At 50.6% G+C, this 27,349-nt stretch overlaps 5 protein-coding genes across 17 annotated transcripts; 3 read left to right on the top strand and 2 right to left on the bottom strand.

Moving 5' to 3' along the window:
* The first annotated feature begins 4,097 nt into the window (after positions 1-4,097).
* On the top strand, positions 4,098-8,019 carry UFC1 (ubiquitin-fold modifier conjugating enzyme 1). The gene is made up of 6 exons (XM_043451163.1): positions 4,098-4,490; positions 6,312-6,379; positions 6,616-6,679; positions 6,984-7,060; positions 7,313-7,403; positions 7,602-8,019. Exons 1-6 carry the CDS (start codon positions 4,368-4,370, stop codon positions 7,680-7,682), a joined length of 504 nt encoding a protein of 167 aa, XP_043307098.1. The 5' UTR covers positions 4,098-4,367; the 3' UTR covers positions 7,683-8,019.
* Positions 8,020-8,152: 133 nt separating this feature from the next.
* Positions 8,153-14,717, top strand: USP21 (ubiquitin specific peptidase 21). Of its 2 annotated transcripts, XM_043451018.1 has the most exons (13): positions 8,153-8,592; positions 9,656-10,276; positions 11,079-11,138; positions 11,270-11,390; positions 11,614-11,725; positions 11,905-12,060; positions 12,553-12,617; positions 12,869-12,972; positions 13,154-13,240; positions 13,524-13,602; positions 13,826-13,933; positions 14,038-14,152; positions 14,365-14,717. In XM_043451018.1, exons 1-13 carry the CDS (start codon positions 8,587-8,589, stop codon positions 14,453-14,455), a joined length of 1,725 nt encoding a protein of 574 aa, XP_043306953.1. In that variant the 5' UTR covers positions 8,153-8,586; the 3' UTR covers positions 14,456-14,717. The 2 variants fall into 2 exon arrangements, with proteins under 2 accessions (XP_043306953.1, XP_043306954.1); XM_043451019.1 differs by lacking the exon at positions 13,154-13,240.
* LOC122430530 lies at positions 12,054-15,607 on the bottom strand. Of its 2 annotated transcripts, none has more exons than XM_043451149.1 (2): positions 15,194-15,607; positions 12,054-12,589 (listed from the first exon to the last, which is right to left on the bottom strand). In XM_043451149.1, exons 1-2 carry the CDS (start codon positions 15,605-15,607, stop codon positions 12,572-12,574), a joined length of 432 nt encoding a protein of 143 aa, XP_043307084.1. In that variant the 3' UTR covers positions 12,054-12,571. The 2 variants fall into 2 exon arrangements, with proteins under 2 accessions (XP_043307084.1, XP_043307078.1); XM_043451143.1 differs by lacking the exon at positions 12,054-12,589 and adding an exon at positions 14,410-15,022.
* PPOX (protoporphyrinogen oxidase) lies at positions 15,439-19,254 on the top strand. 6 transcript variants are annotated; one of them, XM_043451033.1, is made up of 13 exons: positions 15,439-15,627; positions 15,796-15,890; positions 16,037-16,171; positions 16,309-16,424; positions 16,607-16,739; positions 17,025-17,169; positions 17,279-17,469; positions 17,906-17,966; positions 18,146-18,264; positions 18,345-18,455; positions 18,553-18,702; positions 18,911-18,953; positions 19,036-19,254. In XM_043451033.1, the coding sequence occupies exons 2-13, from the start codon at positions 15,804-15,806 to the stop codon at positions 19,176-19,178; spliced, it is 1,434 nt and encodes a 477-aa protein (XP_043306968.1). In that variant the 5' UTR covers positions 15,439-15,627; positions 15,796-15,803; the 3' UTR covers positions 19,179-19,254. The 6 variants fall into 6 exon arrangements, with proteins under 6 accessions (XP_043306968.1, XP_043306977.1, XP_043306992.1 ...); XM_043451042.1 differs by having other exon boundaries at positions 15,451-15,627; positions 15,779-15,890; XM_043451057.1 differs by lacking the exon at positions 15,796-15,890 and having other exon boundaries at positions 15,454-15,627; positions 16,293-16,424.
* Positions 19,255-19,346: 92 nt separating this feature from the next.
* Positions 19,347-25,276, bottom strand: B4GALT3 (beta-1,4-galactosyltransferase 3). 6 transcript variants are annotated; one of them, XM_043451113.1, is made up of 9 exons: positions 25,106-25,188; positions 24,510-24,822; positions 24,155-24,300; positions 23,522-23,820; positions 22,783-23,018; positions 21,811-22,001; positions 21,582-21,704; positions 20,276-20,380; positions 19,347-20,142 (listed from the first exon to the last, which is right to left on the bottom strand). In XM_043451113.1, exons 4-9 carry the CDS (start codon positions 23,781-23,783, stop codon positions 19,869-19,871), a joined length of 1,191 nt encoding a protein of 396 aa, XP_043307048.1. In that variant the 5' UTR covers positions 23,784-23,820; positions 24,155-24,300; positions 24,510-24,822; positions 25,106-25,188; the 3' UTR covers positions 19,347-19,868. The 6 variants fall into 6 exon arrangements, with proteins under 6 accessions (XP_043307048.1, XP_043307067.1, XP_043307038.1 ...); XM_043451132.1 differs by having other exon boundaries at positions 24,740-24,822; XM_043451103.1 differs by lacking the exon at positions 24,510-24,822 and having other exon boundaries at positions 25,106-25,276.
* Between the last annotated feature and the right edge of the window lie 2,073 nt (positions 25,277-27,349).

Raw genomic sequence — 27,349 nt, 5'->3', positions numbered from 1 at the left:
GAAGTCTCCAGAATAATTAAAGGCAATAACAAAAGGAAAAAAGTTTTCTGAACTGGTTACCCATCTATCAGTTCAGTTCAGTCACTCAGTCGTGTCGGACTCTTTGCGACCCCATGAATCGCAGCATGCCAGGCCTCCCTGTCCATCACCAACTCCCGGAGTCCACCCAAACCCATGTTCATCGAGTCAGTGATGCCATCCAGCCATCTCATCCTCTGTCGTCCCCTTCTCCTCCTGCCCCCAATCCTTCCCAGCATTAGGGTCTTTTCCAATGAGTCAAATCTTCGCATGAGGTGGACAAAGTATTGGAGTTTCACCTTCAACATCAGTCCTTCCAATGAACACCCAGGACTGATCTCCTTTAGGATGGACTGGTTGGATCTCCTTGCAGTCTAAGGGACTCTCAAGAGTCTTCTCCAACACCACAGTTCAAAAGCATCAATTCTTCGGCACTCAGTTTTCTTCATGGACCAACTCTCACATCCATACATGACCACTGGAAAAACCCCAGCCTTGACTGATCCTCTTTAGGGTGGCTCCCTCTCCTCACCATTCTGAACTATATTCTCTGAGAATATTAGAGTCCAGACTAACCCCTTAAAGATCAGAATGAGGAAAAACTTAAATTCCTCCCCTAGTCCAAAGTTTGTTTCCCTAATACAGTATTTCTCCTTTTGTCCCAAGGGCTACCTTTCTCCATGATGACTGACAATGGGATTTTCAACTACTTTCAGGGGCACCCTCATGTACCCAACAGTACTGTCCCATCAAAACCATGGTCTGATGTCAGTGCCTTTCCCAGAATTGAAATTTCCAGTCATTTCTGTCCAATTCCTTTTTATAGCTGTTTTAGGACAATTTCCTTCAGGGCAAGTACTCTGCCTGCCTTATGCACTACTGTATTTCCAATGCCTAAATGTAGTGAGACCTCCATAAATGCATGAACTGTGCATGAATGAGCTTTTCCTTTGGAAAAAAGATGAAGCTCAGGCCTACACACGCTTCTTTCAGTCTTCTCAACCTTACCTTCTGATCTCTTATCAGAAGTACTTAAACAAAAATAAGCTAAATTGAAAATTTTAAATGAACCATTTCTCAAAATAAATATACTTGACAGAAATGCAACTATGCTTACAATAGAGACAGCTTTTTATCATGCATTATGAGCTCTGCTTCACAAAGTGGTCTAATAAGGTGAGTTTTTTTTTTTTTTAAAGAAAGATAAAGATTTAGGGAGACAGCTTTTCTGATGCTTACCTAACTCATCAAGAAATTCTTTTATTTTAAAAATACTAGTTGAGCACTTAGCTGGTGCCAGGCACCACAGTATTATTGTATAAACAAGACTGACACACAGTCTTTACTGTGAGTTTCCAGTCTTTCACAACAATTAAACAATAAAGTGTGATAAGTCGTTACCATAGGGGAAGTATTCTAAGGCTAGAGGTCTCTGCCTGCACTTGAACAAGAACATCTCTGCATTGATCATTTTTGTATTTTGAGATTCCAAGTGAGAGTTTGCTTGTTAAACTAGCTCCAGTATTACAAAAAGTTTGAAAATCACTGCCATATATTTAACGTGAATTTCATCCTGAAAGTCTATTATGTGAATGTGTGAAGAGACACCACACTCATGCCACAGCTAGAGAGTCCATGTAATACAATGAAAGATCCCGTGTGATGCAATGAAGACCCCACGTGCCACAACTAAGATCTGACACAACCAAATAAAAATAAGTAAAATAAAAATGAAAAGCTCAGCAAAAAAGAGAGTGAGAAAGAGAGATTGCATATATAGTTAAAATCACCCTATAAACACTACTATCCTTCTTTCATAGGTGAGGACATGCAGCTCACAGAGATAAAGTAAGTCACCAAAGTCTGGCCCTCCCCTACTTTATTGAGGAATAATTGACAAATACAATTGTATATTTTTAAAATCATGGCTTGATGTACATCTGCATGTATATATCATATACATGTGGTGAATACACACACACACACTCGAGCACATATGGGAATGATTACCAAAATCAATACCCATATCCATCACTTCACATAGTCAACACACGTGTGGTTAAGAATGTTTAAGGCTGGACTTCCCTGGTGGTACAGTGGATGAGAATCTGCCTGCAATGCATGGGACATGGGTTCAGTCCCTGGTGTGGGAAGATTCCACATGCCATGGAGCAATGAAAGTTCATGTGCCACAACTACTGAGCTCACATACTACACCTTCTGAAGCCCATGCACCTAGAACCTGTGCTCCACAAGAGAAGGCACCACAGTGAGAAGCCCGTGCCCAACAACAAAAAGCAGCTCCTGCTCACCCACACACTGCAACTGAGAAAGCGTGTCTACAGTCACCATGCGGTGCTGGGGGTGGTAGTTTACTCACTAAGTTGTATCCAACTCTTGTGACCCCATGGCCTGTAGCCACCAGGCTCCTCTATCCTTGGGATTTCCCAGGCAAGAATACTGGAGTGGGTTGCCATTTCCTTCTCCATGGGATCTTTCTGACCGAGGGATTAAACCTGAGTCTCTTGCATTGCAGGTGGATTTACCGCTGAGCCAGCTGTACATTAAATCCTCAGAATGTATTCTTTTTATAACACTGTGCATCCAATTTGACCTACATTTCCCTATTTCTCTCTCCTCCTTCTCCAAATTCTTATGACAATCAAATTGCATGCCTCATTCCAAATCTCTGCTCTCTACCACACCACAAAGCCCACACTCAAAATGGAATAAATCTTTATTTCTCTAGGAGAGAAAACTCTAGTGAGATACTACAAAGCTTTGCCTTAGCCTTATCCAATATCCAATATTTTAAAGAAAGAAACATATTGCATGCTAATAAAAGACAAAAACTACATCATCATCTCAGTGAATAAAGAAAAAGCATTCAGGGAGTGGGGAACACTCCCATTCATGATAAAAACCTGTAACACTAGGAAGAGAAGGGAACTTCTTTAACCTGATAAAGGGCACCCGTGAAAAGCCTATAGAGAACAGCATACTTAAAAAAGAAAGACAATGATTTCCTCCCTGAAATCAGAACAAGACAAGGGTGTCTGCTCTCAACATTGTACTGGAGGTTTCAGCCATAAGAAAGTAAATTTGTAGATAAACTATAGAATTTCATTATTAATAGGGTTTGATCCAAAATTACAGCTAAAGGTTGCAATGACTAATGCTGCAAACAAGATGTGTAAGTTAAGGCCAAAAATAATGTGCTTCTGTTTAAAAACCAACTGGAAGATACAAAATTCTGAAAAAGGATTACTGGGTACCTACTGTATGCCATGCACTGGAGATAAGAGACATGATTCCCTTCTAGATTTATTAATTCCAGACCCAAAAATGACTAGGCTAGGGGAAGGCAAGTTTTCTAGTGGCCTTTCAACAACTTTGGCACTTATTAAGAATTCTCTAATTCAATTGTGTTAACTCTTAAGGGCTGAGACTGCATATACTTTGATTCTCCATGGTTTCCAATAACTTTCAGGAGTTAAATACCTTCCTAATGGATGACTTTTGATGCTTTTGAACTGTGGTGTTGAAGAAGACTCTTGGGAATCCCTTCGTCTGCAAGGAGATCAAACCAGTCCATCCTAAGGGAAATCAGTCCTGAATATCCATTGGAAGGACTGATGCTGAAGCTGAAACTCCAATGCTTTGGCCACCTGATGCGAAAAACTGACTCATTTGAAAAGACCCTGATGCTGGGAATGATCGAAGGCGGGAGGAGAAGGGGACAACAGAGGATGAGATGGTTGGATGGCATCACCAACTTAATGGACATGAGTTTGAGTAAACTCTGGGAGTTGGTGATGGACAGGGAGGCCTGGCGTGCTGCAGTCCATGGGGTCACAAAGAGTAGGACATGACTTAGCGACTGAACTGAATGGATGACTACAGTGGCTCCCTGCTACCTCAGCCTAACTACAAGGAAGTTAAGGAAGTTTAATCAAAGCTCAAACAGGTGACTCGCGCATTTTAGGATGACAGGAACCAGAAGAGCGCCTAACAGTGCCTGAAATTCTAACAATTCTTCAAGTGTCCAGAAGGGTTTTCTGAGATTACGTCTCTGAGCATGAGCGGAAGTCACCCTTTGAGCAATCTGCAGTTAAATGATAGGTGCCATATTCAGGACAGAGTCATCCGTTTCCATTCTTTTCTCCTCGTTGCACCCACAAGCAGGTGATCCGGTGACAAATTTGTCTTCGTTACTAGGAAATAAAGATCGCATTCAGCGAAGTTTTAAGGCAGCCAACTCCCCATCTTCCCATAGTAAAGATGGAGGCGCCCTGAATGTAAACTACAGGTAATACCACTTCCGTATTTCTTTCGTGCCCTGGTCTAAGATGGCGGACGAGGCCACCCGGCGTGTCGTGTCTGAGATCCCGGTGCTGAAGACCAACGCCGGACCTCGAGATCGGGAGTTGTGGGTGCAGAGACTCAAGGAGGAATATCAGTCTCTTATACGGGTCAGTTCTGCTTCTACTGTCAACCGCGTGGTAAAAGGGTTGCGGGTAATCAGGTGTCCATCGGAATAGGCTCCGTGTGGAATCCACTTCCGGTTTTAAAGTTTAACTTACAAATTCAAAGATACTGGATGACTTCGGGGCTGGGGGACTTAAGGAGCCGCGGTGGGGAGGAGGCATAAGAGACTTAAGTTAGGAACCACGGTGGGGCCAGATTTTCTTCCTGAAAGCAGCAGTTATTTTAGGGATACGCGGCCCAGGAAAATGACGTGGCCTTCTGGCCCCAGGTGATTACTCTCCTGGATGTAGAGGACGTGGTGGTCTTAAGGATTTCTTAGAGCCCTAAGTCCGGGCTTGAGTCCCTCCGCTCTTTCACTTGTCCTAAGGTAGGACTACATGTTAGAGCGAAAAATTAAAGTAGGTATTAGTTGCAGAGTGATGAGGAGCTGAGCTCAGTTAGGAATGAACCGTTTTCTCTGCTGATCTCCCTTCTGTGGAAAGAGAATTTGACTTCCTTGCGGTGGTGTCTGTCTGTTTCAAAGGTTTCCTGATGCATGTATTCACTAAAAAATAAATTTAAAATATAATGTACATCTAGTACCTAGGAAGGGCATCCAAAGCCGAATAAAGTGGAGCCTACCGATTATATATATTATAATACATGAGGTGGAGAAAGAGGGAGAAGGAATCTGAGAAATTGCTAGGATGTTTTGAAGCAGGAGGTGAGATACCTAAATCTAGCTTGGGTCTGGGCAGGGAAGGCTTCCTAGAAGAGGCAATGCTTGAGCTGAGACTGAAAGGGTAAACATAACTTAGCCTTATAAAAAACGAGCCTAAGAGAGGAACATTCAAGGCAAAAGGAACAGCATGAGCAAAGTTATGGAAGCTAGAAACACATGGCATATAAGACACAACTAGTTCAGAGTTGTTAGAGCATCAAGGTGTGGCAGGGAGTGGTAGATAAGACTTAATACATAGATATAAGCACTTGAACTCTGTCTTGGAGGCATTGGGATTCCTTTAAAGGGTGTTAAGCAGAGGAGCAGCATGATGAGGTTTGGGTTTAGCTCAATCACTGGCAGAAAAGAGGAAGACAGAATTGGCAGGGCTAAGGCTGAAGTTTGGAGGCTGTCATTAATCCAGGCAAAAGAAAAGCGATGATATAAACTCAGCAGTTATGGTAAGAGAGAGAAGAGTGGTAGACTTGAAGGATATTCAGAAGGTAAATCAGCAGGATATCAGAAACGATTGGTTTGTAAAGGAGGAGGAGGCTTAAGGATGATTTCCAGGTTTTTAGCTTGGGTGACTGAACACTAATACTGCCAATGGAGATTGGTGCAGTGGAGAAACAAGTCTGAAGGACTAGCGGGAAACTGACACTGCCAAGTTTGAACTGTACCTGTGGAATGAAGGTAGAAATTTCAGTATACATTTGGATATAGACTTTGAAGCTCTGAGAAAAGCTCTAGTTTAAAGATAAAGATTTAGAAGTCATCAGCATATGAGTGCTAGTCAAAATCAGGACAAAATGAAGTCTTGGGAAGGAATATGCCGTACAATGAGTTGTGGCTGACATTGTCAGAAGTGAGAAGAAAAGCCAGGCAACATCATAAAGTGTTTTGTGCCTGCTAAATTGAGTAGAACCCAAGCATTCTAGTCTCTGTTCTGCACAAGTACCCTACTTATCAATATGGCTTTGACTTCAACTTATGTCAGAAAAGTTGGGTAAACATACTAAGGGAGTAAGTAATCACACTTCTTTTGAGGGAAGGCGTACTGCCCTTGGCCCCAATTCCCACCTCAGACCTCATTCTCTGCTTTTAGTATGTGGAGAACAACAAGAATGCGGACAATGACTGGTTCCGACTGGAGTCCAACAAAGAAGGGACTCGGTAGGCAGACCCGCTCGGGAGGTGTGGCGGTGGGGATCTTACGTAGCTTAAGCATTCTGGTGTCCCACAACCCACTCTAAGGCCTTTCCTGCCCCCTTCTAGTCTTCACTCTCACAACTCCAGAGTTCCCAATTCCCAACCTATGAGTCTCCCAGGCTGGTCACCTAAGCCAAAAAGATGTCATATGAGTATTAGGAGAATGGGAAAATTGGACTGAGGTTTGGTTTCTGTTATAGGTGGTTTGGAAAATGCTGGTACATCCATGACCTCCTCAAATATGAGTTTGACATCGAGTTTGATGTGAGTATGATGGAGTGGTAGTTAATGGAGGTTAGGAGAGGATGAGGGATTAGGTGATTGTTAACGAGCTAACCTTTCTTGGAGGGACCAAAGAAAACTTTTTAAATGGGAGGGAAAATCTTAATGAGGTTTGAAACAAGCATAAGTTTTAATTACTCATCTCCATGTCCAGAACCCTGCTGTATACCTGCTGCTTGGGGGAGTTTACAGAACCTTTCATTTCAACCAGGAAATTTGTCTATCTGATTAGATTAGTTCCTTTCTATTCTGATTCTGTCATATTAAAGCCTTGTAATTCTTCCAGATTCCTATCACATATCCCACTACAGCTCCAGAAATTGCAGTACCTGAACTAGATGGAAAAACAGCAAAGATGTACAGGTAGGACTGAACAGGAGATGGGATAAGGTCAAAGAAGGCCTTGGTGAAGAACTCTCCAAGACAGAAATTTTCCCAGAATCTGCAGACCTAGAGAAATTCCACATCTCCCTCTGCCAAGCCTGGGCAAAGCACTTAGATGACCTTGTTCTCAGTTCTGATCCCCAGTTGTCTTCCTGTGCTCTCAAGAATCTGCTTTGCTTTATGGTGTACCTTGCATGTCGACACCTTCTGATCATCTTGTTCCTCTCATAGGGGTGGCAAAATATGCCTGACCGATCACTTTAAGCCTTTGTGGGCCAGGAATGTGCCTAAGTTTGGACTAGCTCATCTCATGGCTCTGGGGGTAAGTTTGGAGTATTTGGTATATAAGAGGGGAAGGGGGTTGGTCCTGAGTGATATAAGAAAAGTGAGAGTAAACATGGAATAACAGTGTTTTCCTTTGGGTATGTTCTCCTAGACTATCTCTAGGAAGGAGCTTCTGGTGGAATACAAGGCATTGACTGGCTGGTAGTAATCTCACAGGGTCTCACTTGTATTGCAGCTGGGACCATGGCTGGCAGTGGAAATCCCCGATCTGATTCAGAAGGGAGTGATTCAGCATAAAGAGAAATGCAGCCAATGAAGGATCAAGCCACTGAGGCAGGACAGAGGGACCTTTGATAGGCTACGGTTCCTGTTTTCCTGTGCATCATTCTTCTTACTCATCTAACTGCTTCCCCCGACACCCTTTCACCCATAATTGTTACTAAGTAGCTGCAGTAGAAACTGCTGAAAAAAAACAGCACTGGGCTACACAGGAAGAGGAAAGACTAGGGCCTTGAAAAACCAAGAGGCAATTTATAGCCCTTCCCTAGGTGGAGCACTGCGAGGTCTGGAGGGATAGGGGGTGACCAAAAGTGGGTACATAGTCTTTCTGATTTCTGGAGATAACTCATCAATAAAAGCTGCTTTCTCTGGTGGCTTGCGGTTCTCATTGGTGGCTGTAATAGTGGGTGAGTAGCCTAAGAGTCAGCAGGCTACCACCCAAGGCACGTGTACGACCATCCTAGTTCAGGAGGGAGGGGGAACTGGAGGAAGCTCTGGTCTGGACCAGAATGAAAGGATATCCTGACTGCTGTCCCTGCTGCCGAAACCTGCACATGTGCTTTAGCAGGGAGACTCCTGCTTCGGCCTGCAAGATGACTGAGGACTGGTTTTGCAAGGCCAGCATTCCCTGCCCTCCGGGGAGCTTCCCATCCCTATGTGGATACTTTTCTGGTCTGTGGGCTGGACCCAGACCCTGCATTCGCATCCTTGCTCCCTGGGAAGGTCTGTGCTGCAAGCCGGGGAACCATACAACGATTGTCAGGTTTCTATCCTTTAAGGCCACGAGATGGGGCGATGGGACTCTGTAGTTTAGGGACTTGCTTTGGAGTGGTGGTTTAAAGAAAATTTTTGGCAGAGCTGGGAACTGGCGGTCCTAAAGTTGGCTGTTTCCATGGTGTCAGCGGCGGAGCCAAAGGGGCGGGTTCACGCAAGCGCCGAGGATGCAGGTGGGTGGCTTCTGTGTGGGTGCGCAGGCGCTCTGAGAGACAGTGAAGCCGGTGGCCGGTGGCCGGGCGGGACCAACAAAGATGGCGGCGGCCCCTGCGGCGGGAGAGAGCTGGGCAATAGCTGCGGCTAAAGCTGCAGCCGGGCCCGCGGGGGCGCTGCGCGAGGGTAGTAGGGGGTGGCCCTGAGCTGAGGCCTGACCCCGGTTGGCCTCCCCCGCCGCCTCACTCGGGGACAGGTACGGTCCGGGGCGTATGGCGTGGGGGGTTCCGAGGGAAGACTGCTCCAGACTCGAGAGATCGCCCACCACAAAGGCAAAGCCGCTGGGGACCTGGCAGGCCTAAGAGAACTGGGCTGGAGGGACCAGCATCCTTGGATCGTGGAGAATATGCCTCTGGACTCCGTAGCCAATCAGCAGCCTCGGCCTTTCTGCCCTCGAGGGGGGCGGACCCGGTTGAAACCTGCTGTGGTGGGCGAGGTGCAGCGCTTGAGGGTCAGGGAATTAGTTGTTCGTCCTCCCTGCTCGCCACTGCCCCTAAGCCCCGACATCACTTTGGAGCTCAGAGGCGGGGGGAGGGAGTGATTCGCAAGTCACCCTTTTAATCTGCTTCATTTGCAGCCCGGAGGGGCAGAGGTTTGAGAATGGAATGCTGTCTTTGGGGCTGTTTTATACTTGCACCCACACCCCTATTTGACCAGAGGTTCTAAATGACCCAGAGCACATCCCACTTGACTAGCCAAGTATGGGGGACCTCCACGAACATTTAGATTATAAAGACAGACGAGATAGGAACTGTCTTTTCATTGGCTCTCCAGTAAATCTGTATTCTGCAGGAAGAGGGTAAGGAATGTCGAATCAAAGCTCTGGACTGCTATCGTTCATTCGTTCATTTACTCAGTGGTCACTAAGGGTTTACTTCGTGCCAAACACTATGCTAGCTACTGGGGATACAGTGACTGATATGATAGATGTGGGTCCTGCCCTCCATGCATATAGCCAGCTCTGGTAGCCTAGGTTCCCACCTCCCTCCATGTTCAAATGTTGACCCTGTCTTCTTCTCCCAGGTCCGGCCTGTGGTGTCCACAATGCCCCAGGCTTCTGAGCACCGCCTGGGACGGACCCGAGAGCCACCTCTTAATATCCAGCCCCGAGTGGGATCCAAGCTACCATTTGCTTCCCGGGCCCGGAGCAAGGAGCGCCGAAATCCAGCCCCTGGGCCAAATCCCATGTTACGACCTCTGCCTCCTAGGCCAGGTCCCCCTGAGGAACGGCTCAAGAAACTGGAGCTGGGACGGGGACGGACCTCAGGCCCTCGTCCCAGCGGCCCACTTCGGGCAGATCATGGAGTTCCCCTGCCTGGCTCACCACCCCCAACTGTGGCTCTGCCTCTCCCATCCAGGACCAACCTAGCCCGTTCCAAGTCTGTGAGCAGTGGGGACTTGCGTCCAATGGGGATTGCCTTGGGAGGGCACCGTGGCACTGGAGAACTAGGGGCTGCCCTGAGTCGCTTGGCTCTTCGGCCTGAGCCACCCCCTTTGAGACGCAGCACCTCTCTCCGCCGCCTCGGGGGCTTTCCTGGGCCACCCACTTTGTTCAGCATACGGACAGAGCCCCCTACTCCCCATGGCTCCTTCCACGTGATATCTGCCCGGCCCTCTGAACCTTTCTACTCTGATGACAAGATGGTGAGGATTTGCCAGCACACGTGGCCTTCCATGCCCATGTTCCTCCGTGCCTCCAGCTTTCTTGCCATCATATGGCTTTCCTTTCTCCTTTTCCCCCAAATTCCTTTTTCACCCCTTCATTTCAGTAGTGTGGACTCTCTTCTCCCTTACTTAAGTACCCTCGAGCCTCATAGACCCTTTTTGGGCTTGTCTGTGTCTCCCCAGCATGGTTTGCCATTTCATTCTCCGAGGAATTAACTCAACCATTTGGAATTCTTTGGGTCCCCAGGCCCTTAATTTCCCTTGCTGTGCCTTCTCTCCTAGGATGCTTGTCTAGGTTTAATTAATCTCTGGAGCCAAGGAGGGGCGGGCTCAGAACATCTGAGCTAATGTGGTTGCCCATTTCCCAAGCTAAGTGAGCTAGGCTCATTGCAGTTGGAGCCATCAGGAGAGGGTGTAGAAAGGGGCCACGGGTGCAGGAGGGGGCCTTGCGGGTAGCAAGGTGGGGGTGGGGAGCAGCTGGGCAACCATGCCAGTGCTTGGGGAGTTGCCCCAGGAGTTGCATCGCCGGCTAGCTGGGCAGAGGAGTAAGTGGGGAACGGATGGGACAGCCATGGCTGAGACCGTGGTACACTCAGCTGTGATGGGCTTACTGCTCCTGGCCAGCGAGGTAGGGAGACCCTGATACTCACTGAGAGAAAAAGTGTAGCGTTTGAGGGTGAAGGATGGGACGGGGAAGGCAGTGGGCAGCACGCTGTGAAAAGGTGGAAGTGCCAGGTAGGGTATACAGGGACCTGTTGACTGTGCTGTACTGACCTTCCAGGCTCATCACACACTGCTTCTGGGCTCTGGTCACGTTGGCCTCCGCAATCTGGGGAACACGGTGAGAGCCATTCTTCCATCCTTCCTAACAGGAATGTGGGCTGGTGTTGAGGACAGGCATGGGCAGGGAAACTTGGAGAAGGACAGCACTGAAGTTCTCCTAAGGCATCTTGTGTCTCTCCTGCTCCCCAGTGCTTCCTGAATGCTGTGCTACAGTGTTTGAGTAGCACCCGGCCTCTTCGGGACTTCTGTCTGCGAAGGGACTTCCGTCAAGAGGTGCCCGGAGGGGGCCGAGCCCAGGAGCTCACTGAAGGTAAGGCAACAACGCCTGCTCCCCTCTTTCAAGTCCTCTTTTCCCCAACCCCGTGTAGGTTCATCTGCCAGTGGCGGTGACCCCGAGCCTGAAAGCTGGCAGTTGTATCTGTTTTTCCTTGTGTCTCATTTCCTAGAGGTTGTTTTCCACCCTCTGGGCCTCCCCTTGCTTCCCTCTTGTAGTCATTAACTTTTGTTTCCCTTCCCCACTCCCATCCTAATAGCCTTTGCAGATGTGATTGGTGCCCTGTGGCACCCTGATTCCTGTGAAGCTGTGAATCCTACTCGATTCCGAGCTGTCTTCCAGAAATACGTTCCCTCCTTCTCTGGATACAGGTGGGAGAGCTGGAGGGTATGGGATTTCTCTCTGGCCTTGTCTGGGGGTAGGGAGCTCTGGCAGCCTCATCTGAGCCTTGAGATGCTCTTCATCCAGGAGGTGGGGACAGATGTCTGGGCAGAGATTAGTGACTGGACTAGGGAGGAGTCAGTTGCCCATGCTCTTTGTCTGGCTGCAGCCAGCAGGATGCCCAAGAGTTTCTGAAGCTCCTCATGGAGCGGCTACACCTCGAAATCAACCGCCGAGGCCGCCGGGCTCCACCAATCTTGGCCAGTAGTCCTGTTCCCCCCCCACCCCGCCTTGGAGGGGCTCTGCTAGAAGAACCTGAGTTAAGGTAAGGTTGCTTCCCCTTCCTCTTCTCCCCAGTAGTTTATCAGCAGCATTCATCCTTCATAGAAGTGAGTCAGTCAAGATTGAGGCTGTAGGGTCCAAGGAAATACATAGTTCAGAAAATGGTTTGTGAAGCAGCGCAGAAGTAGGAAGAAGGAATGAGGAGGCTGAGGGGCGCAGATGGAAGCAGAAGATAGTGCTGTGGCTGTCACCATATTGACGGAGGAGGGGATAATTAATTTATAAGGTACAAAAGGGGTTTGGAGCCAGGTGGAGGAAGACGGCATGTTCTTCCCTTGTCTACATTCCTTTGTCTTCCTCTCACCAGAAAGTCCTCTGAAGGAGGACTCCGTTGACTCTTTCTTGAAATAGAGAGAAGGAGCTGGGGCATGGAGGGGGTGGGGTACAGGCTTTGTGGATCATTTCAGTGGTGGTGGGAGTGCCCAGCATTCCTGCTGTCTCATGGACGCTTCCCACTTTCCTTGATCTGTGGTAGCGATGACGATCGAGCCAACCTAATGTGGAAGCGTTACCTGGAAAGAGAGGACAGCAAGATTGTGGGTATGGAATAAGACAAAGTGATGGGGGAAAGTGTGTGTAGGGGGGCGGTGCAGGCTTGGCAGAAAAAATCAATACTATCGAGGGGTATGGGAACAGGACTGGGTGGGTGGAAAAGTTGTTAGGGGTTTGTGAGGAGTGTTGGTGGTGGGAAAGGAAAGGTTAGGTACGGGGGTGGGAAGAGATGGGATTCTAAGAAAGCACCTTAGGTATCCCACAGTGACTATTTTTCCTGCCCCTTTGCTTCTATCTAGACCTGTTTGTGGGCCAGTTGAAAAGCTGTCTCAAGTGCCAGGCCTGTGGGTATCGCTCCACGACCTTCGAGGTTTTTTGTGACCTGTCCCTGCCCATCCCCAAGGTGGGATTCCAGAAGATTCCAGGGGTGGATTGGACATGGGTTCTCTGACGCAACCCTCCCACCCCTAGTGTGGGAGGGAACCCTGTGGGTCTCTGGAGCAGAAATGAAGCTTGGATTACTTGAGAAGAGTTGGAAAAGTAAATTCATACCATGCTGACCCTTCACTCCCCTTTCCCCCCAGAAAGGATTTGCTGGGGGCAAGGTGTCTCTGCGAGATTGTTTCAACCTTTTCACCAAGGAAGAAGAGCTAGAATCGGAGAATGCCCCAGTATGTGGGGGTTCACAAGGGACATAGTAAGGGTGGGAAATCTGGGGGGGAGCTCCGTATGTGTAAAAGGGGTTGCATGGTGCCTGAGTATGAAGAATAACACGTGTCAGGGTTTGTAAAGGAGTTTCAGGTATGTCCTGGTGCTTCCAGGGCAGAGGGCAGCGGCCCAGAGGATATAGAAGTACATACAGAGCACAGTGAATTTGTATGAGTCAGGATGCCAGAAAAGCCGACTGAGGTGAGGAACACATTAACCTTATAACATTATTTGACATTTATTTAGGTGTGTGACCGATGTCGGCAGAAAACACGAAGTACCAAAAAGTTGACAGTACAAAGATTCCCCCGAATTCTCGTGCTCCGTATCCTAATCTTCAGATTATTTCTCCCAATCATTCTTTTCCCACATTTTCCATGTTTATAGAAGCTGGACATTAGGGAATTCAGTTTGCCTTAGGAAAAGCCTGCCACTCCACCTTTCCCCATCATGCTCCCCAGATGTGTTCAGGGTGGTGGACAACATTCAACTCCTCAGCCCCCCTCAGAGGCCCTCTGCCTCCCAAATTCTCCTTAACCAGAGCTTAGATCTTAATCGATTTTCCGCCTCTCGAGGCTCCATCAAGAAGAGTTCAGTAGGTGTAGACTTCCCACTGCAGCGACTGAGCCTAGGGGACTTCGCCAGCGACAAAGCCGGTGAGTGCGGCAGGGAAGGTGCTGAGGAGCTCCGTGAAGGGGAGGGAGGGAGCGGGACGGGGCACAGCTCTGACTGCAGGCTTTGGTGGTCTCCAACCCTGAAGGAAGCCCCGTGTACCAGCTGTATGCCCTTTGCAACCACTCGGGCAGCGTCCACTACGGCCACTACACAGCCCTGTGCCGGTGCCAGACTGGCTGGCATGTCTACAATGACTCTCGGTGAGAAGAGCCTGCTATTCAACTCCTGCCCAGTTCCCACAGCAGCCCTGACACCCCTCCCTAATACAAAGCCCCAGGAGAGCACAGTGCCGGGGGCGGGGGGGCGGGGCTGGCATCCTGATCACCACCTGGATGCTGTGAGGTTGGTCTTGTGGGGAGGCAGGAGTGCGCAGAGCTGGTCACACCTCTTTCCCCGTGTCCCTTCTTCCTAGTGTCTCCCCTGTCAGTGAAAACCAGGTGGCATCCAGTGAGGGCTACGTGCTGTTTTACCAACTGATGCAGGAGCCACCCCGGTGCCTGTGAAACCCTTTCAACACCCTTAAGCCCCCAGGCTCCCCATTTACCTCAGAGACGTCTATTTTTGTGTCTTTTTAATCGGGGAGGGGGGAGGGGGTGGTTGTACCTCCCGTTATTTTTTTTATTAAAAAATACCCTTTCACCTGGAGGCTCCCTTGTCTCCCAGTCCCGTGTACAGAGCTCCACAGGCCCCCGCCCGTGTACAGCCCCCAGACCCTCTACAGTCTCACTTTTTTTGTGAATAAATTTATTAAAAAAAAAAAAAAAAGATGTCCTTGTTTGTATTTGTGTTTTAAGGGTGTGGAGATACAGAACTAGGCCGAATAGGGAGTCTTCCTGGGACTCAGTTCCCTATCTGAACAGATGGGGGCCCGCTCAGAGCCGTGGGGTGGGGATAGGGGTGTGGGACCAGGACACGTAGAAGCCGAGGTTTACATTGGGAGGAAAAGAGGGAAGGCAAACTTGAGACTCGGGAAGCTGTAAGGAAGCCCGGAGCGGGAGTGCGGGCACGGGGGTCCACGGGTTTTGCCAGCGTAGGGCGCTGTCTCCCGAGAGCGTGGTACCCAGGGACCCCTGTGGATAAACACGGTACGCTGCCAGGCCGCCCTAGCTCCCACAGGCCCAGGCTGTTGCTAACATCAAGGAGCTGTTTATGGAGCCACCTCCCCACGGACCAGCCTCCAGCGTCCCTATCTACTCTCCCTACAAGCAGAGCTCATGGGACCCTCCCTCCAGGGTTCTCACCCTAGGTGGGGCCTGGGAAGCTCGAGCTGGAGAATGCTGACCAGGATTCAGCTCTCGCCGCTCCAGCCCTGAAGGGAGGGCCGTGCGGGAAACGGCCGCTCCCTCCAACCAGGCATCGAACCAGTTAATCTCCAGCTTCAGAGAACCGCCTTCTACCGGCTGGGGCGGCCGCGAGATTAGAATGGACGGGGAGTCGGAGAGGCCAAAAAGCTTGGGGGCGGAGGCAGCGGGCTGAAAGCGCTCGGCCTGGAGAGGGGTGGGAGGGAACGCGCCACAGAACCGCGGCGTCCAGTTGGATCCCCGAGCCCTGCGCGAGCAGATAGCGTGGGTGTGGCCCTTATCCACCTCCCCTGTCGCCCCCGGAACACCGGCGGGGTGATGCGCTGAGACCTCTACCTCCTCCTTTCGCCTCATTTTTCTCGTTCCCCTCGTGGGTGAGTCCTAGGCCCTGGGAGGGGACCTCGGAGTTCCACCACCCCATCTGCCGGCTCTAGGTTTCCCCGAAAGCAGCGAATGGCCGGGGGTGGAACGCGGAGCTCGCAGGTTTTCTGGAGAGCAGGGTGCTTGCGGTCACCCTGGCCGTAGTGCGTCTTCACCCGCAGGGTTCCTCATGGGCCGGACCGTGGTCGTGCTGGGCGGAGGGATCAGCGGCTTGGCCGCCAGTTACTACCTGAGCCGGGCCCCCTGTCCCCCCAAGGTGAGTGCCCCACGATGCCAGAGGGAGCGCCTTTAACACTTCTCTCCCATTTCCCGCGAGAGCGAACGCGCCGCCCCCCTCTTCTCCTGACCCCTCTGCCGCCGCGGCTGTGGCCGTAGGCTGCAGCGTCTCCCTCTTGTCCTCAGGTGGTCTTGGTGGAGGGCAGCGAGCGCCTGGGAGGCTGGATCCGCTCAGTACGAGGGCCAGATGGTGCTGTTTTTGAACTTGGACCTCGAGGAATTCGGCCGGCGGGAGCCCTGGGAGCCCGGACCCTGCTCCTGGTGAGCGCCTTGTGGAATGCTTAGGAGAGATTGCGGAGGGGCCTTCACTAGAGGATCGAGAGTTAAGGGGAGCAAGTGGATTTGGTGGCCAGCCCTTTCCTTAGTATATCCTCCTCTTGAGGACGTGTGGAGAGCAGGTTTCTGAGCTTGGCCTGGACTCGGAAGTGCTGCCTGTCCGGGGAGACCATCCAGCTGCGCAGAACAGGTTCCTGTATGTTGGTGGTGCTCTGCATGCCTTGCCGTCTGGCATCAGGTAACGTTATCGCTTCCTTACTGCCGTCCTTCTCCTTTGCCCGTATCCTCACACCCCTTCCATTTCCTCATCTCCCAGTCTGTCAGCCCTCCCAGCAAAAGGGGCCAAATGAATGGAAATGATCCCCTGGAGCTGGGGAGGTAAATCAGAGCTCCCTTTTCACTGTGCCTTCCTCCATACAGGGGGCTCCTCCGCCCTTCTCCTCCCTTCTCCAAACCTCTGTTCTGGGCTGGGCTGAGGGATTTGACCACCCCTCGTGGCAAAGACCCTGATGAGACTGTGCACAGTTTTGCCCAGCGCCGCCTTGGTTCTGAGGTACCACCACCCAGAAGCCCCCAAATCCCTCCCCTTCTGAACCAGCTGCAAGTCTACCACGAGGGCCTCTTCTGTAGCCTCTGAACATGCCCTCTTCTCTTCATACCCAGTAGCCCCCCAAACTCAGTGTTGAGGTGAATGCCTTCAGTTCCTTCCCGTCCCATCTGTTGTAGCCAGACTGCTTTCCCAGTAAACCCATACTGCCTCCATTCCCTACCAAGCAGGGATTAGTGGAAATTAGTGCAGTGTATTCCTTGGCCTCTCAATCCTAGTCTCACCCTTAAGGTGGCGTCTCTAGCCATGGACAGTCTCTGCCGTGGAGTGTTTGCAGGCAACAGCCGTGAGCTCAGCATCAGGTCCTGCTTTCCCAGTCTCTTCCAAGCTGAGCAAACCCATCGTTCCATATTACTGGGGCTGCTGCTGGGGGCAGGTGAGGGGGCAGTTGGTTCAAGGGTTGAAGATATTAAGGACTGCCAGAGTGAGGGACTGGAGGCAAGGGGTGCTATTCTAATGATTCTTCTCTGCTTCCTCCTCTGCAGGCCGGGGCCCACAGCTGGACTCAGCACTTATTCGCCAAGCTCGGGCTGAGCGCTGGAGCCAGTGGTCACTCCGTGGAGGGATGGAGACATTGCCCCAGGCCCTGAACGCTCACCTGACTAGTAGGGGTGTCAGTGTTCTCCAAGGCCAGCCAGTCTGTGGGCTCAGTCTCCAGGCAGAAGGGCGCTGGAAGGTAGGAGAGCCGCCTGGACTGTGATGAACCTGTGTGTTAAGAGTTGTCATCTTTGTTTCAACTCCAGAACTGGAGTTTCTCTTTTTCTTCTGTCCTAAAAGCTGCTTAAATATGAGCTACCTCAGGTTCTTAGGCCTTATTTGTGGACCTTCCTCCAAGACCTTTTGATCCAGATCTGTGGATAGAAGTAGTGCTTATATATAAGTGGCTCCCCCTAAGGGAAAGACCCACCCAGGTCCACTGAACATTTCAAATTGGCCCACTGGCTTTCGTCTGGCCCACTTACTGGAGTAACAGGGGGATGTTTTTTGTTCTGACTACATAGTTAGTCTCTTCATCCTGAGTCAGCATCCAATCTCTCTCCTGCCACTTGGGTGCTGGGAAACTGAGGCAAAATTCCCATGATTTCCATCTTTTAATGTTTTCATCCTTTCAGGTGTCTCTGGGGGATAGCAGCCTGGAGGCTGACCACATTATTAGTGCCATTCCAGCTTCAGGTAATGGGATAGCGACCCTCCCCTTCCCCAGCCAGGGTGAGGCAACCTAGCTTCTTCCTGGGCCAACAGGACCATACCATGCCCTTGAACTGTTCATCCTTGTGAGGGGTCTTATCCTAAGGACGGTGGCTAAAACTGCCCTGGGAATGCCTCCTGAGGCAGGCTGCTCTCTCCTCCAGTGCTCAGCAAGCTGCTCCCTGCTGAGGCCGCACCGCTGGCCCGTGCCCTGAGCACCATCACTGCGGTGTCTGTGGCTGTGGTGAATCTGCAGTACCGAGGAGCTCGTCTGCCTGTGCAGGTGTGACCCAGAAGGAGAGAGACAGACACGGGCTCAGCTGGAACCCTTCCCTCCTGACCCAGTCTCTTTGTTTCCTCCAGGGGTTTGGACATTTGGTGCCATCCTCAGAAGATCCAGTCATCCTGGGAATTGTGTATGACTCCGTTGCTTTCCCTGAGCAGGATGGGAGCACCCCAGGCCTCAGACTGACTGTGAGAGAAGTGGCCATGCTTAGTGGGGTTTCCAAAGGGCTCCTCTCTGCCCCAGTGCAGTAAGGCCAGGCTGGTCAGCGCCATCTTCCCTCCTTAGGTGATGCTGGGAGGTTCCTGGTTACAGACACTAGAAGCCAGGGGCTGTGTCTTATCTCAGGAGCTGTTCCAACAGGAGGCAGAGAAAGCTGCTGCCACTCAATTAGGACTGAATGAGCCACCAAGTCACTGCTTGGTCCATCTACACAAGGTGAGTTGGTAACACAGGTAAACACTCTTCAGCTACCTAGTAGAGGCAGGCCTTGGAGGCAGGGACTGATCCATTTGTCACTGTCTACCCAGGCCTGTTGTTGTTCAGTTACTTAGTCGTGTCTGACTCTGTGACCCCGCGGAACGTAGCACCCAGGCCTGGGATATCAATAATAATGTTTTCCCTGTATCCCTTTTTCTCTCCCCAGAACTCTATCCCCCAGTATACATTAGGCCACTGGCAAAAATTGGGTAAGTTGAGAAAGCAGCTGGGCTGAGAAGAGCCATGAAAATAGACCCCCAGCTGTGACATTCCTTTTATCTTTCCTTTCAGAGTCAGCTGCCCAATTCCTGGCTGCTCAGAAGCTGCCTTTGACCCTGGCCGGGGCCTCCTACGAGGGGGTTGCTGTCAATGATTGTATAGAGAGTGGGCGTCAGGCAGCAGCCCGTGTCTTGGGCACAGAACCTAACAGTTGATCCTCAGCTCCCATTCCTTCTTGCCCCTGGTGGCAGGGGTTCTCTCACCCATGAAAATAAAAGTTTCTAAAGCTTGGCTTGCTCTGGCTGTTCTGTCATCCAAGGACAGAAGGTGGGGGTGGGTGAGCAAAGATAGGCAAAGAGTGCCTGGGATGCAGAAAGCAGGAGCAGAGGCGAGACAAAGTCCTTTATTAGAAAATATATCAAAATCCCAGCCCCCTGAGCCAGGTCCAAAAGAGAGAGCTACTCCATTACTGGCAGAAAGTACCCAGGGAGGGGCTTCCTTCAAACACACTTCCTGGGAACCATAAATAGAATAAATATTCACAGAGGTCCCGGGAGAAGCCAGATCACTCTTCTCTCCATGGAAGATGAAGGGATTTGGGGTCCAGCCCTGCTCCTACCCCATGGGCAGGGGAGTCCTAGGAGTCATCACATAAGTCATGACATCAAGGATTCACAGTCATAAGCCCTGGCAGGTGACCCTAGAAAGAGAGACCCCCAGGGCCAGAGGAGCCCAGCTCCAGTCCAGCAGTGAGGAGAGGCCCCTGCCCCCAGCACAGCAGTGAAGTTCAGTTCCCCCACATCCCTCTAAGAGCAGTGAGGAGCTGAGGGTGGGGAAAATGTAACCCCTCCGATTCAGTTTCATGATTAAAGTGGGAAAGATTCAGTTTCATGATTAAGAAGGAGTCAGTGTGAACCATGGGGAGCTGTGTGGTTGGCAGTAGGCAGAGGGCCAGGCCTGGCTGGGGGCCGGCGCTGCAGCATCTCCTGACGGAAGGCTTGGGAGGAACCAGGCGGGTAATGGGGACCAGAGGAAGTCCGGGGACCCCGAGGGTCAGTTCCAATGTCTGCTGTGATGTTGGTATAGAGAGGGCCCAGCTCTCGAGACAGCAATTGGTATGTCAGTGAGTTCATGCCATCTTGAGTCCAGGAATTCTGGGTACGGACCAGGAGGTCAAATCTGAGGGTTAGAGATCGGAGACTAAGACCCGGAAAGGAACAGCCAGGAATCTAGAAACTTTTAGGAGCTGCCTGGCTGGGGTGTAGAGCCCTGAGGATTCACTAATAAATCCCAGGCAACCCTCCCATCCTACCTGTGGGGATTTTCCTCGTTGCCCTTATCTCCTCGGTGCTTCACCATCTTATAGTGCCCCACAGATGTGGGGGGACGAGAGATCTTCATCCCAGCCAAGCGAACCCTATGGGAAAAGCGAGGGTACCTTGGAGGATCCGGAGTGGAAGAAAGCTGCTGACAGGTGAGCAAGAAGAGCTAAGGCCAGCAAGGAAGGAATTGCATGTTTCTTTACACAAAGAATAACTATTACTAACTCGACAAAGGGCCAAGTACTGGAAGGGCGAACAGAAAAGTCAAACAGAAAGAAGGAAAGGCAGAAGAGAATGTAAAAGCTGGTTGTCTCCAAATCCTCAGGGCCTAGTGCAGGCACCCTGGGGCCTATAAACAATTGGCGGGGGTAGGTTTGCACCTCCCACCTGTTTCCTAAATGGCTCCCAGGAGCTGCCTTTGCTGTCTGGAAAGGACAGGGAGAGGAACCATTCTGTCAAAAAAGGTAGGACAAGACTGGGAACCACAGACCCAAGTTCAGCAATTCTTACTGAGATTAGTGGCTGAGCAGCTTCAGCTCTGCTGCACTCCTACCCCCCACCTACATTTAAGAAAAGGGTGGAACCAGGAAATTGGGGCCTGGAAAGAAATGAACTCCAATTCTGATACACAGAAGCAAGAATGAGGATGGCTGCGGAAGGTACTGAAAGAATATATACATTTAGAAATTGCTGGGTGCTTTACACACATACAGAAGACAAGAATTCACAGAGATGTCATCCCAGAGGACAAAGCAGGAGGAGAGGCAAGGGGCCCAGCCTATCAAGCCCAAATAGTCAAATGACATATGAAATTGGGTCAGCTGAGGCTGAAGGTCAAAATGTTTCACATGCTAAAAATAAGCTGGCATCATGCCAATGGCACAGGCCCTTTATTTAAAAAAAAAAAAAACGTGATTCTGGACTCTGTGGAGCAGAGCCTTTCCTCTTTCAGCTCTGCAGGAAGTGGTTTGGATGCAATCCTAGCAGAGGCAGGACTAAACAGTCTCTAGGCCCCTTTCCAGCTCTGGAATCCCATGATACTATTGGGATTGATTGTATTGATCTTGTCTTCTCTCCCGGGAATGTTACTAACCAGGTCCAAGGGACTGAAGGATGACAGAAGGGGGAGCAGCATGCAAAGCCTGACCCGGGCAGGCTGAAAGATAAGGGAGAGGAATAGGCACCGTTCAGGACCAGGGAGCTAAATGAGTGTTAAAAGACTAGGGCTAGAGGTGGTCTTAGAGGACGGGGATCCAGGCTGGGGTTGGGGAAGAGGGTGGTGGCAAGAAGTCTCACCTGGCAGCAATGTCATCATCCTCACCACCCCAGCCCCAGTATTCATTGGGGAAGCCATTCATCTTCAGGTACTGGTCAGGAGTGAGCGCCGAGACCCCGCCAAAGTACTGGGGATATGGGAGGCTAGGGAGAGAAAGAGCCCTGGATTCCACATATCTTCTGGGAGCCATCCCTCCTTCTTCCACTGGATGGTGGAATACCCTGCTTCCAGTACCCTCCCGCCCTCTACCTGTATCCAAACTTGTTCATGGCAACAGCAACGTGCCGAGGTCCTCGGGGGTCGCACACATACAGATTGTGGTCATTCTCTGGCAGGAGATCCACATCATGCAGGAACAAGCAGTCCCATTCTTCATCACGCAGGGCCTCCCGCACCCCAACATTCAGCAGCTTTGCCCTATTAAATGTTCCATTTCCAGCCTGGAAGATAATGGAGGAGGACCAACTAGGTCTATAGGTGGCATGGAGAAGAAGCATAAAAGTGAAAGGAGGGAAGTCAAAGTGGGTTACGGGATAAAGAGGATGAAGAGAAAGACAACTTCTTTGTTTTTTCATTCAACAAAAAATTATTGAGCATCAGTATGTGCCAGATGGGCTTCCCTGGTGGCTCAGACAGTAAAGAGCCTGCCTGCAATGCAGGAGACCCGGGTTCGCTCTCTGGGTCAGGAAGATCCCCTGGAGAAGGGAATGGCAACTCACTCCAGTATTCTTGCCTGAAGAATCCCATGGACAGCAGAGCCTGGCTGGCAAAGTCCATGGGGTCGCAAAGAATTGGACATGACTGAGTGACTAATACACATATGTGCCTGACACAGACATGCTACTATTTAGCATTTAATCCCAACAACCATGTGAAATAGGTGGTATGTTGGTTACCACTCTTTGCCTCATTTTAGCAGGTTGGGTGTCTTGCTCATGGTCACATATGGAACAAATGGCAGAACCAGAACTTTAGCCCAAATCTGTCCATTTCCAAATTCAACAACGGAAAAATCATGGAAGATTACAGGACGATGGGAATATCCTTAAGAAGAAGCATGGGGCTAATGTGTTGGCAGAGCAGTGCAAGCTGCTGCTTTCTTACATTCCAGTCTGACCCTCTTTTAATTATTTTGAGACCCATTATATGCGAGTGGAGTGGAATTTGCTTGAGGCTTCCTTATAAAAAAGAAAATCACAGTGGCGTGGGGACTGGGAGTACCTGGTGGATGACATAGATGCCATAAGCAAGCTGCTGGCGCTGCAGGAACGGATGCAGGTGGTAGAGCAGCAGGCGCAGGTGGTGCTCCCGGGCGCGGTGGGGCACAATGACGGCTGTCCGGGACCGGGGCTCACAGCCTGCAGGGCGGTATCGGCCCCCCGGCCCCACCCGGGGGTTCCTCTCCACGATCTCTGCCAGCGACGGCACTGGGGTGAAGGACACGGACACGGGACCCACTGTCGGGGGGAGGGGGGTGACAAGGTCAGGGGTTAGAAGGTCAGAGAGGCCTGTCCCTGGCAGTCTGACTCTAGGACTCAGCTCCCTCAAGGGCCTGCTCAGACAAAGCCTTGAGTTCCCCATCATTGGAACAACTTTGCAAAGTCTGGAAGGTGAAGGCTCCTCACCTAGCCTGCCTTATTTTAGGGTTCCTTAACTCTCCCCTGCCTCACAAGGTTGGAAGCTTACAGTTAGCAGGTAGAGAGAACAGGACTTCCAACTAACTCCTAATCCTACCCTGAGGCAGGAAGAGCCCATAAACGGGCAGGCAGTGCAAAGCTGTGGCTCAAAGAACCCAAGTCGAAACTCCAAAGTTAGAGTCCATTCTATCTCAACATTAGCCTACCTTCCAGTTCCATGACCCTCCAGTCTGAAGACCCACTGCTGCCGTCCTATACTTGTCCAAGCCCCCTGTCCCCACACCTTGGCCTTGCCTTCACTTCTGCCTTCCTTCTGCACTCACCTAAGAGAGGGGATCGTTCTGGACAGTACGGCAGGCCTTGAGGAGCTGGAAGGCCCCCTGGGGCAACAGGGGCCCCAGGCAGGTGACTGAGGTTACTGTAGACATCATGGGGATGAGAATAGTCAAATGTCGGCTCCTGCTCTCGGCCAAAGAGGGCACTGAGGCTCCGAAAGCCGCCCAACGACAGGTACATCATGACTGCCAGCTGGGAGCCCACAAGCAGGGCCAGTGTGCAGGGCCGCTCCAGCAACCTCCGCAACATCCTGCGCTGAGGTCTGGATGAGAGAGAGAGGAGAGTTCTGGGGGGGACAGGAAGACAGCATGCCAGCAGAGAGAGCATCGGGTATTGATGAAGGTGGTGGGCAGGGGTAAAGAGGAAAAAGGAAAAGAACAAAGTCACACAAGGGCACACACACATATACAAAAAGAAATAGAATGTAACCATCAGCAGGCCGCACCACCTGTCACTTCCAGCCTAAGTTTCACTCTCCACCACCCCTCCCTCAAACCACTCCTACCACCTACTCAGTCCCTACCCCCAAGAATGCTTACATCATTCAGGTCCCAAGGCCATTCCAGAGCATTCTCTGGAGGACATTCCTTCCAATTTTAGAGGGGGAGAGATAGACTCACCTAGATTCAAACTGTCTTCTTCAGGATCATGGGGACTCCAGGAGGTCCCGGGGGAGCAGAGATGTGAAGCATTATATAAAATTGGAAATGTAACAAAAGACAGAGACAGGCTCCATCCAGCACTCCAACAGCAATCTTGGGACCAGCTGGAACAGAAGTGGTCAAGGATAGCCAGCCACCCTCAGAGGGGCAGAGAGCAGGAACAGGGTGAAGCCGGTTTCCCGAAGCGAGGGAAAGTGGTTGGAGAGAAAAGGGGTGGAGCAGGAGATGCTAGGTCCCCGGCTCTGCCCCAGCCATCCTATAGCGTGTCAGATTCAGTCGGTATTTAACCATCCCCCACCCCAACAGGACCAACCTGTTTGGGGAGTGGGGACAGGGCAGCTACTGGAAATCTGGGTGAGGCAGTCCTAACAGGATTGTGAAGTGGCCTCAAGAGAACCCAGGGAGGCGGAGGAAACTGGCTCATTTCCGTTCTTCACATTTATGGGAGCTAGCTCCGCAGGTGCAGGGAGGTGACCACCTGGGAGCTGCAAGCAAACAACCCCGGAGCGCGGCAGGCAATAGGATGCGGGTGGCGTCCTCTACCTTCTACCTTTCTCCATCCTGGCGAGGGTCGGGATCAGGGTTATTGATGAAATGAGACAGGGAGAGGGAGGGCTGGGCAGAACCTGTCAGAAGAACGTGGGCTAGCTCACCTAGAGGGGCGTGGTCAGCAGTCTGGAAGGGGTTACAGCCCAGCTCTTTCGGAGCAGCCTCCTCTCATCCCATGCCAACCTCCTCTGGCGATTGCTCTACCTCGCAAAGTGAGCCCACCGGCCTCTATCCGGACTTGCACTTAGGTCTCCCTCCTTGCTCAAGGCTGTTTACAGCCTTTACCCAAAACTTCTCACCTTCCCAATCTCCCAAACCTTTCTCCAGGGCCTCCCACCCCACCATCTCCAGCCTACACACCTGGCCTTCTGCCGCCCGTCGTCACCGCCACCCGGACAGCCGGGCAGGAATCGCTGCCGCCATCTTGGAAGCGGGCGCCGCGGGGGCGGGGCCTCGCGTCACGGGGCGGGGCCTCAGAGGGGAGCCGCCCAGGCGTGGGGCGCAGGGTCTGAGCACCGCCGGGATGGTGGGCTCGCTTCAGGCCGCAAGCAACGAGGGGCTCGACCCTTTGGGAACCAGCGCAGGGGTCTTCCCCACTGGACCGACCCCTAGCAGGATTCGATTCCCCAATCCTCAATTCAGCCTCTGAGTCGTCTCCGACTCTTTGCGACCCCATGGACTGCAGCATGCCAGGCTTCCCTGTCCTTCACCAACTCCCGGAGCTTGCCCAAACTCATGTCCATCGAGTCGGTGATGCCATCCAACCATCTCATCCTCTGTTTTCCCCTTCTCCTGCCTTCAATCTTTCTCAGCATCAGGGTCTTTTCAAATGAGTCAGTTCTTCACATAAGTTGGCCAGAGTATTGGAGTTTCAGCTTCAGCGTCAGTCCTTCCAATGAATATTCAGGACTGATTTCCTTTAGGATGGACTGGTTTGATCTTGCAGTCCAAGGGACTCTCAAGAGTCTTCTCCAACACCGCAGTTCAAGAGCATCAATAATTCAGCGCTCAGCTTTAAGATCCAACTCTCACATCCATACATGACTACTGGAAGAACCATAGCTTTGACTAGACAGACCTTTGTTGGCAAAGTAATGTCTCTGCTTTTTAATATTCTGTCTAGGCTGGTCATAACTTTTCTCCCAAGGAGCAAATGTCTTTTAATTTCATGGCTGCAGTCACCATCTGTAGTGATTTTGGAGCCCCAAAAAATAAAGTCTGTCACAGTTTCCATTGTTTGCCCGTCTATTTGCCATGAAGTGATGGGACCGGATGTCATGATCTTAGTTTTCTGAATGTTGAGTTTTAATCTAGTTTTTTCACTCTCCCCTTTCACTTTCAGAATCAAGAGTCTCTTTAGTTCTTCTTTGCTTTCTGCCATAAAGGTGGTGTCATCTGCATATCTGAGATTATTGGGATTTCTCCCTTGATTCCAGCTTGTGCTTCATCCAGCTTGGCATTTCGCTTGATGTACTCTGCATATAAGTTAAATAAGCAGTGTGACAATATGCAGTCTTGACATACTCCTTTCCCGATTTGGAAGCAGTCTGTTGTTCCATGTCCAGTCCCCACCCCTAGACTTATAAAAACAGCCTGTCAAACCAGGACTTTCCTTGGGGCCAAGAAGGACCGAGAGGCCGGTGTATCAGAAGACCTATCACCCCAGGCTGGTCTGAATACGATTCTCAATGTGTCAGTGCCCCTTCCCCCCGCCCCCCGCAACCTAGTGCCACTTATTATCAAAGTTGTTTCCTGCTTGGGGTACATCTTTGCAGACCACTCTGGTGCATTTTTGTATCCCCAAGCTATCCCTCAGGCCTTGAAATAAAAATGGTTAATAAAACAAGGAAACATTGAGTATGAAGGGAAGGGCAGTGTCTGCTTTAATGTAAAAATGTGTTTCTCCAGATGTTAGAATAAGATGGAAACTCCATTAATACGCAATATGTTTATCTTGTGGCTTCTACTACCCCCTTCGAATATTGTGCTCCTTAGAAGCAGATGATCACACTGAGAAAACTTGAATAACTCACAGTGTCTGCCTGAAAAATCTCATGTTCTTATGTGGGGATGGGAGGAGTTACACACAATATAGTGTAATAAATATGATAACCTAGAAATTGCACCTCATTCACAAGTTGAAGTTTGGGAAAGATTTCCCAGAAGTGACAGGAAACCTAAAGTACTTGTCTATAGCATGTCCTTCTGTTGTATAAGTTTCTGTTTCCATGCGGCTATTTTACAACTCTGTAGGTAACTGACCCAATGTAAATTCTGTTGTCTGACAGAGGTTCAATTAACCCCCTCCTCCCAACATTGTGGAAAAAACAGTTTTGCCTTCATTTTCATATTTCTGTACCCCTGACCTACATAAATGTGTCTATTGTTTAGTTCAGTTGCTCAGTTGTGTCCAACTCTTTGCGACCCCACGGTCTGCAGCATGCCGGGCTTCCCTGTCCTTCACCATCTCCCAGAGCTTGCTCAAACTCATATCCATTGAGTCGGTGATGCCATCCAACCATCTCATCCTCTGTCATCCCCTTCTCCTCCTGCCTTCAGTCTCTCCCAGCATCAGGGTCTTTTCCAATGAGTCGGCTCTTCATA

This window comes from Cervus canadensis, chromosome 2 (assembly GCF_019320065.1).
Source record: "Cervus canadensis isolate Bull #8, Minnesota chromosome 2, ASM1932006v1, whole genome shotgun sequence".
Classification (NCBI taxonomy): domain Eukaryota; kingdom Metazoa; phylum Chordata; class Mammalia; order Artiodactyla; family Cervidae; genus Cervus; species Cervus canadensis.
This window is presented reverse-complemented; position numbering and strand designations above follow the sequence as displayed.

Excerpts from the sequence above, each read along its gene's own strand:
- UFC1 (XM_043451163.1), top strand. The coding sequence starts at position 4,368 with ATGGCGGACGAGGCCACCCGGCGTGTCGTGTCTGAGATCCCGGTGCTG. Across the intron at positions 6,680-6,983 it reads AGTTTGACATCGAGTTTGAT|ATTCCTATCACATATCCCAC; the intron begins GTGAGTATGATG and ends TAATTCTTCCAG. Across the intron at positions 7,404-7,601 it reads CTCATCTCATGGCTCTGGGG|CTGGGACCATGGCTGGCAGT; the intron begins GTAAGTTTGGAG and ends CTTGTATTGCAG.
- LOC122430530 (XM_043451143.1), bottom strand. The coding sequence starts at position 15,607 with ATGAGGCGAAAGGAGGAGGTAGAGGTCTCAGCGCATCACCCCGCCGGT. Across the intron at positions 15,023-15,193 it reads CTTCCCAGGCCCCACCTAGG|GGGTCCCTGGGTACCACGCT; the intron begins GTGAGAACCCTG and ends GTTTATCCACAG.
- USP21 (XM_043451018.1), top strand. Across the intron at positions 12,061-12,552 it reads CTAGAAGAACCTGAGTTAAG|CGATGACGATCGAGCCAACC; the intron begins GTAAGGTTGCTT and ends GATCTGTGGTAG. Across the intron at positions 12,973-13,153 it reads TGTCCCTGCCCATCCCCAAG|AAAGGATTTGCTGGGGGCAA; the intron begins GTGGGATTCCAG and ends CTTTCCCCCCAG.
- PPOX (XM_043451033.1), top strand. The coding sequence starts at position 15,804 with ATGGGCCGGACCGTGGTCGTGCTGGGCGGAGGGATCAGCGGCTTGGCC. Across the intron at positions 16,740-17,024 it reads AGCGCCGCCTTGGTTCTGAG|GTGGCGTCTCTAGCCATGGA; the intron begins GTACCACCACCC and ends CTCACCCTTAAG. Across the intron at positions 18,265-18,344 it reads GAGCTCGTCTGCCTGTGCAG|GGGTTTGGACATTTGGTGCC; the intron begins GTGTGACCCAGA and ends TGTTTCCTCCAG.
- B4GALT3 (XM_043451103.1), bottom strand. The coding sequence starts at position 23,783 with ATGTTGCGGAGGTTGCTGGAGCGGCCCTGCACACTGGCCCTGCTTGTG. Across the intron at positions 22,002-22,782 it reads GCATCTATGTCATCCACCAG|GCTGGAAATGGAACATTTAA; the intron begins GTACTCCCAGTC and ends ATTATCTTCCAG. Across the intron at positions 20,143-20,275 it reads AACGAGGAAAATCCCCACAG|ATTTGACCTCCTGGTCCGTA; the intron begins GTAGGATGGGAG and ends TCTAACCCTCAG.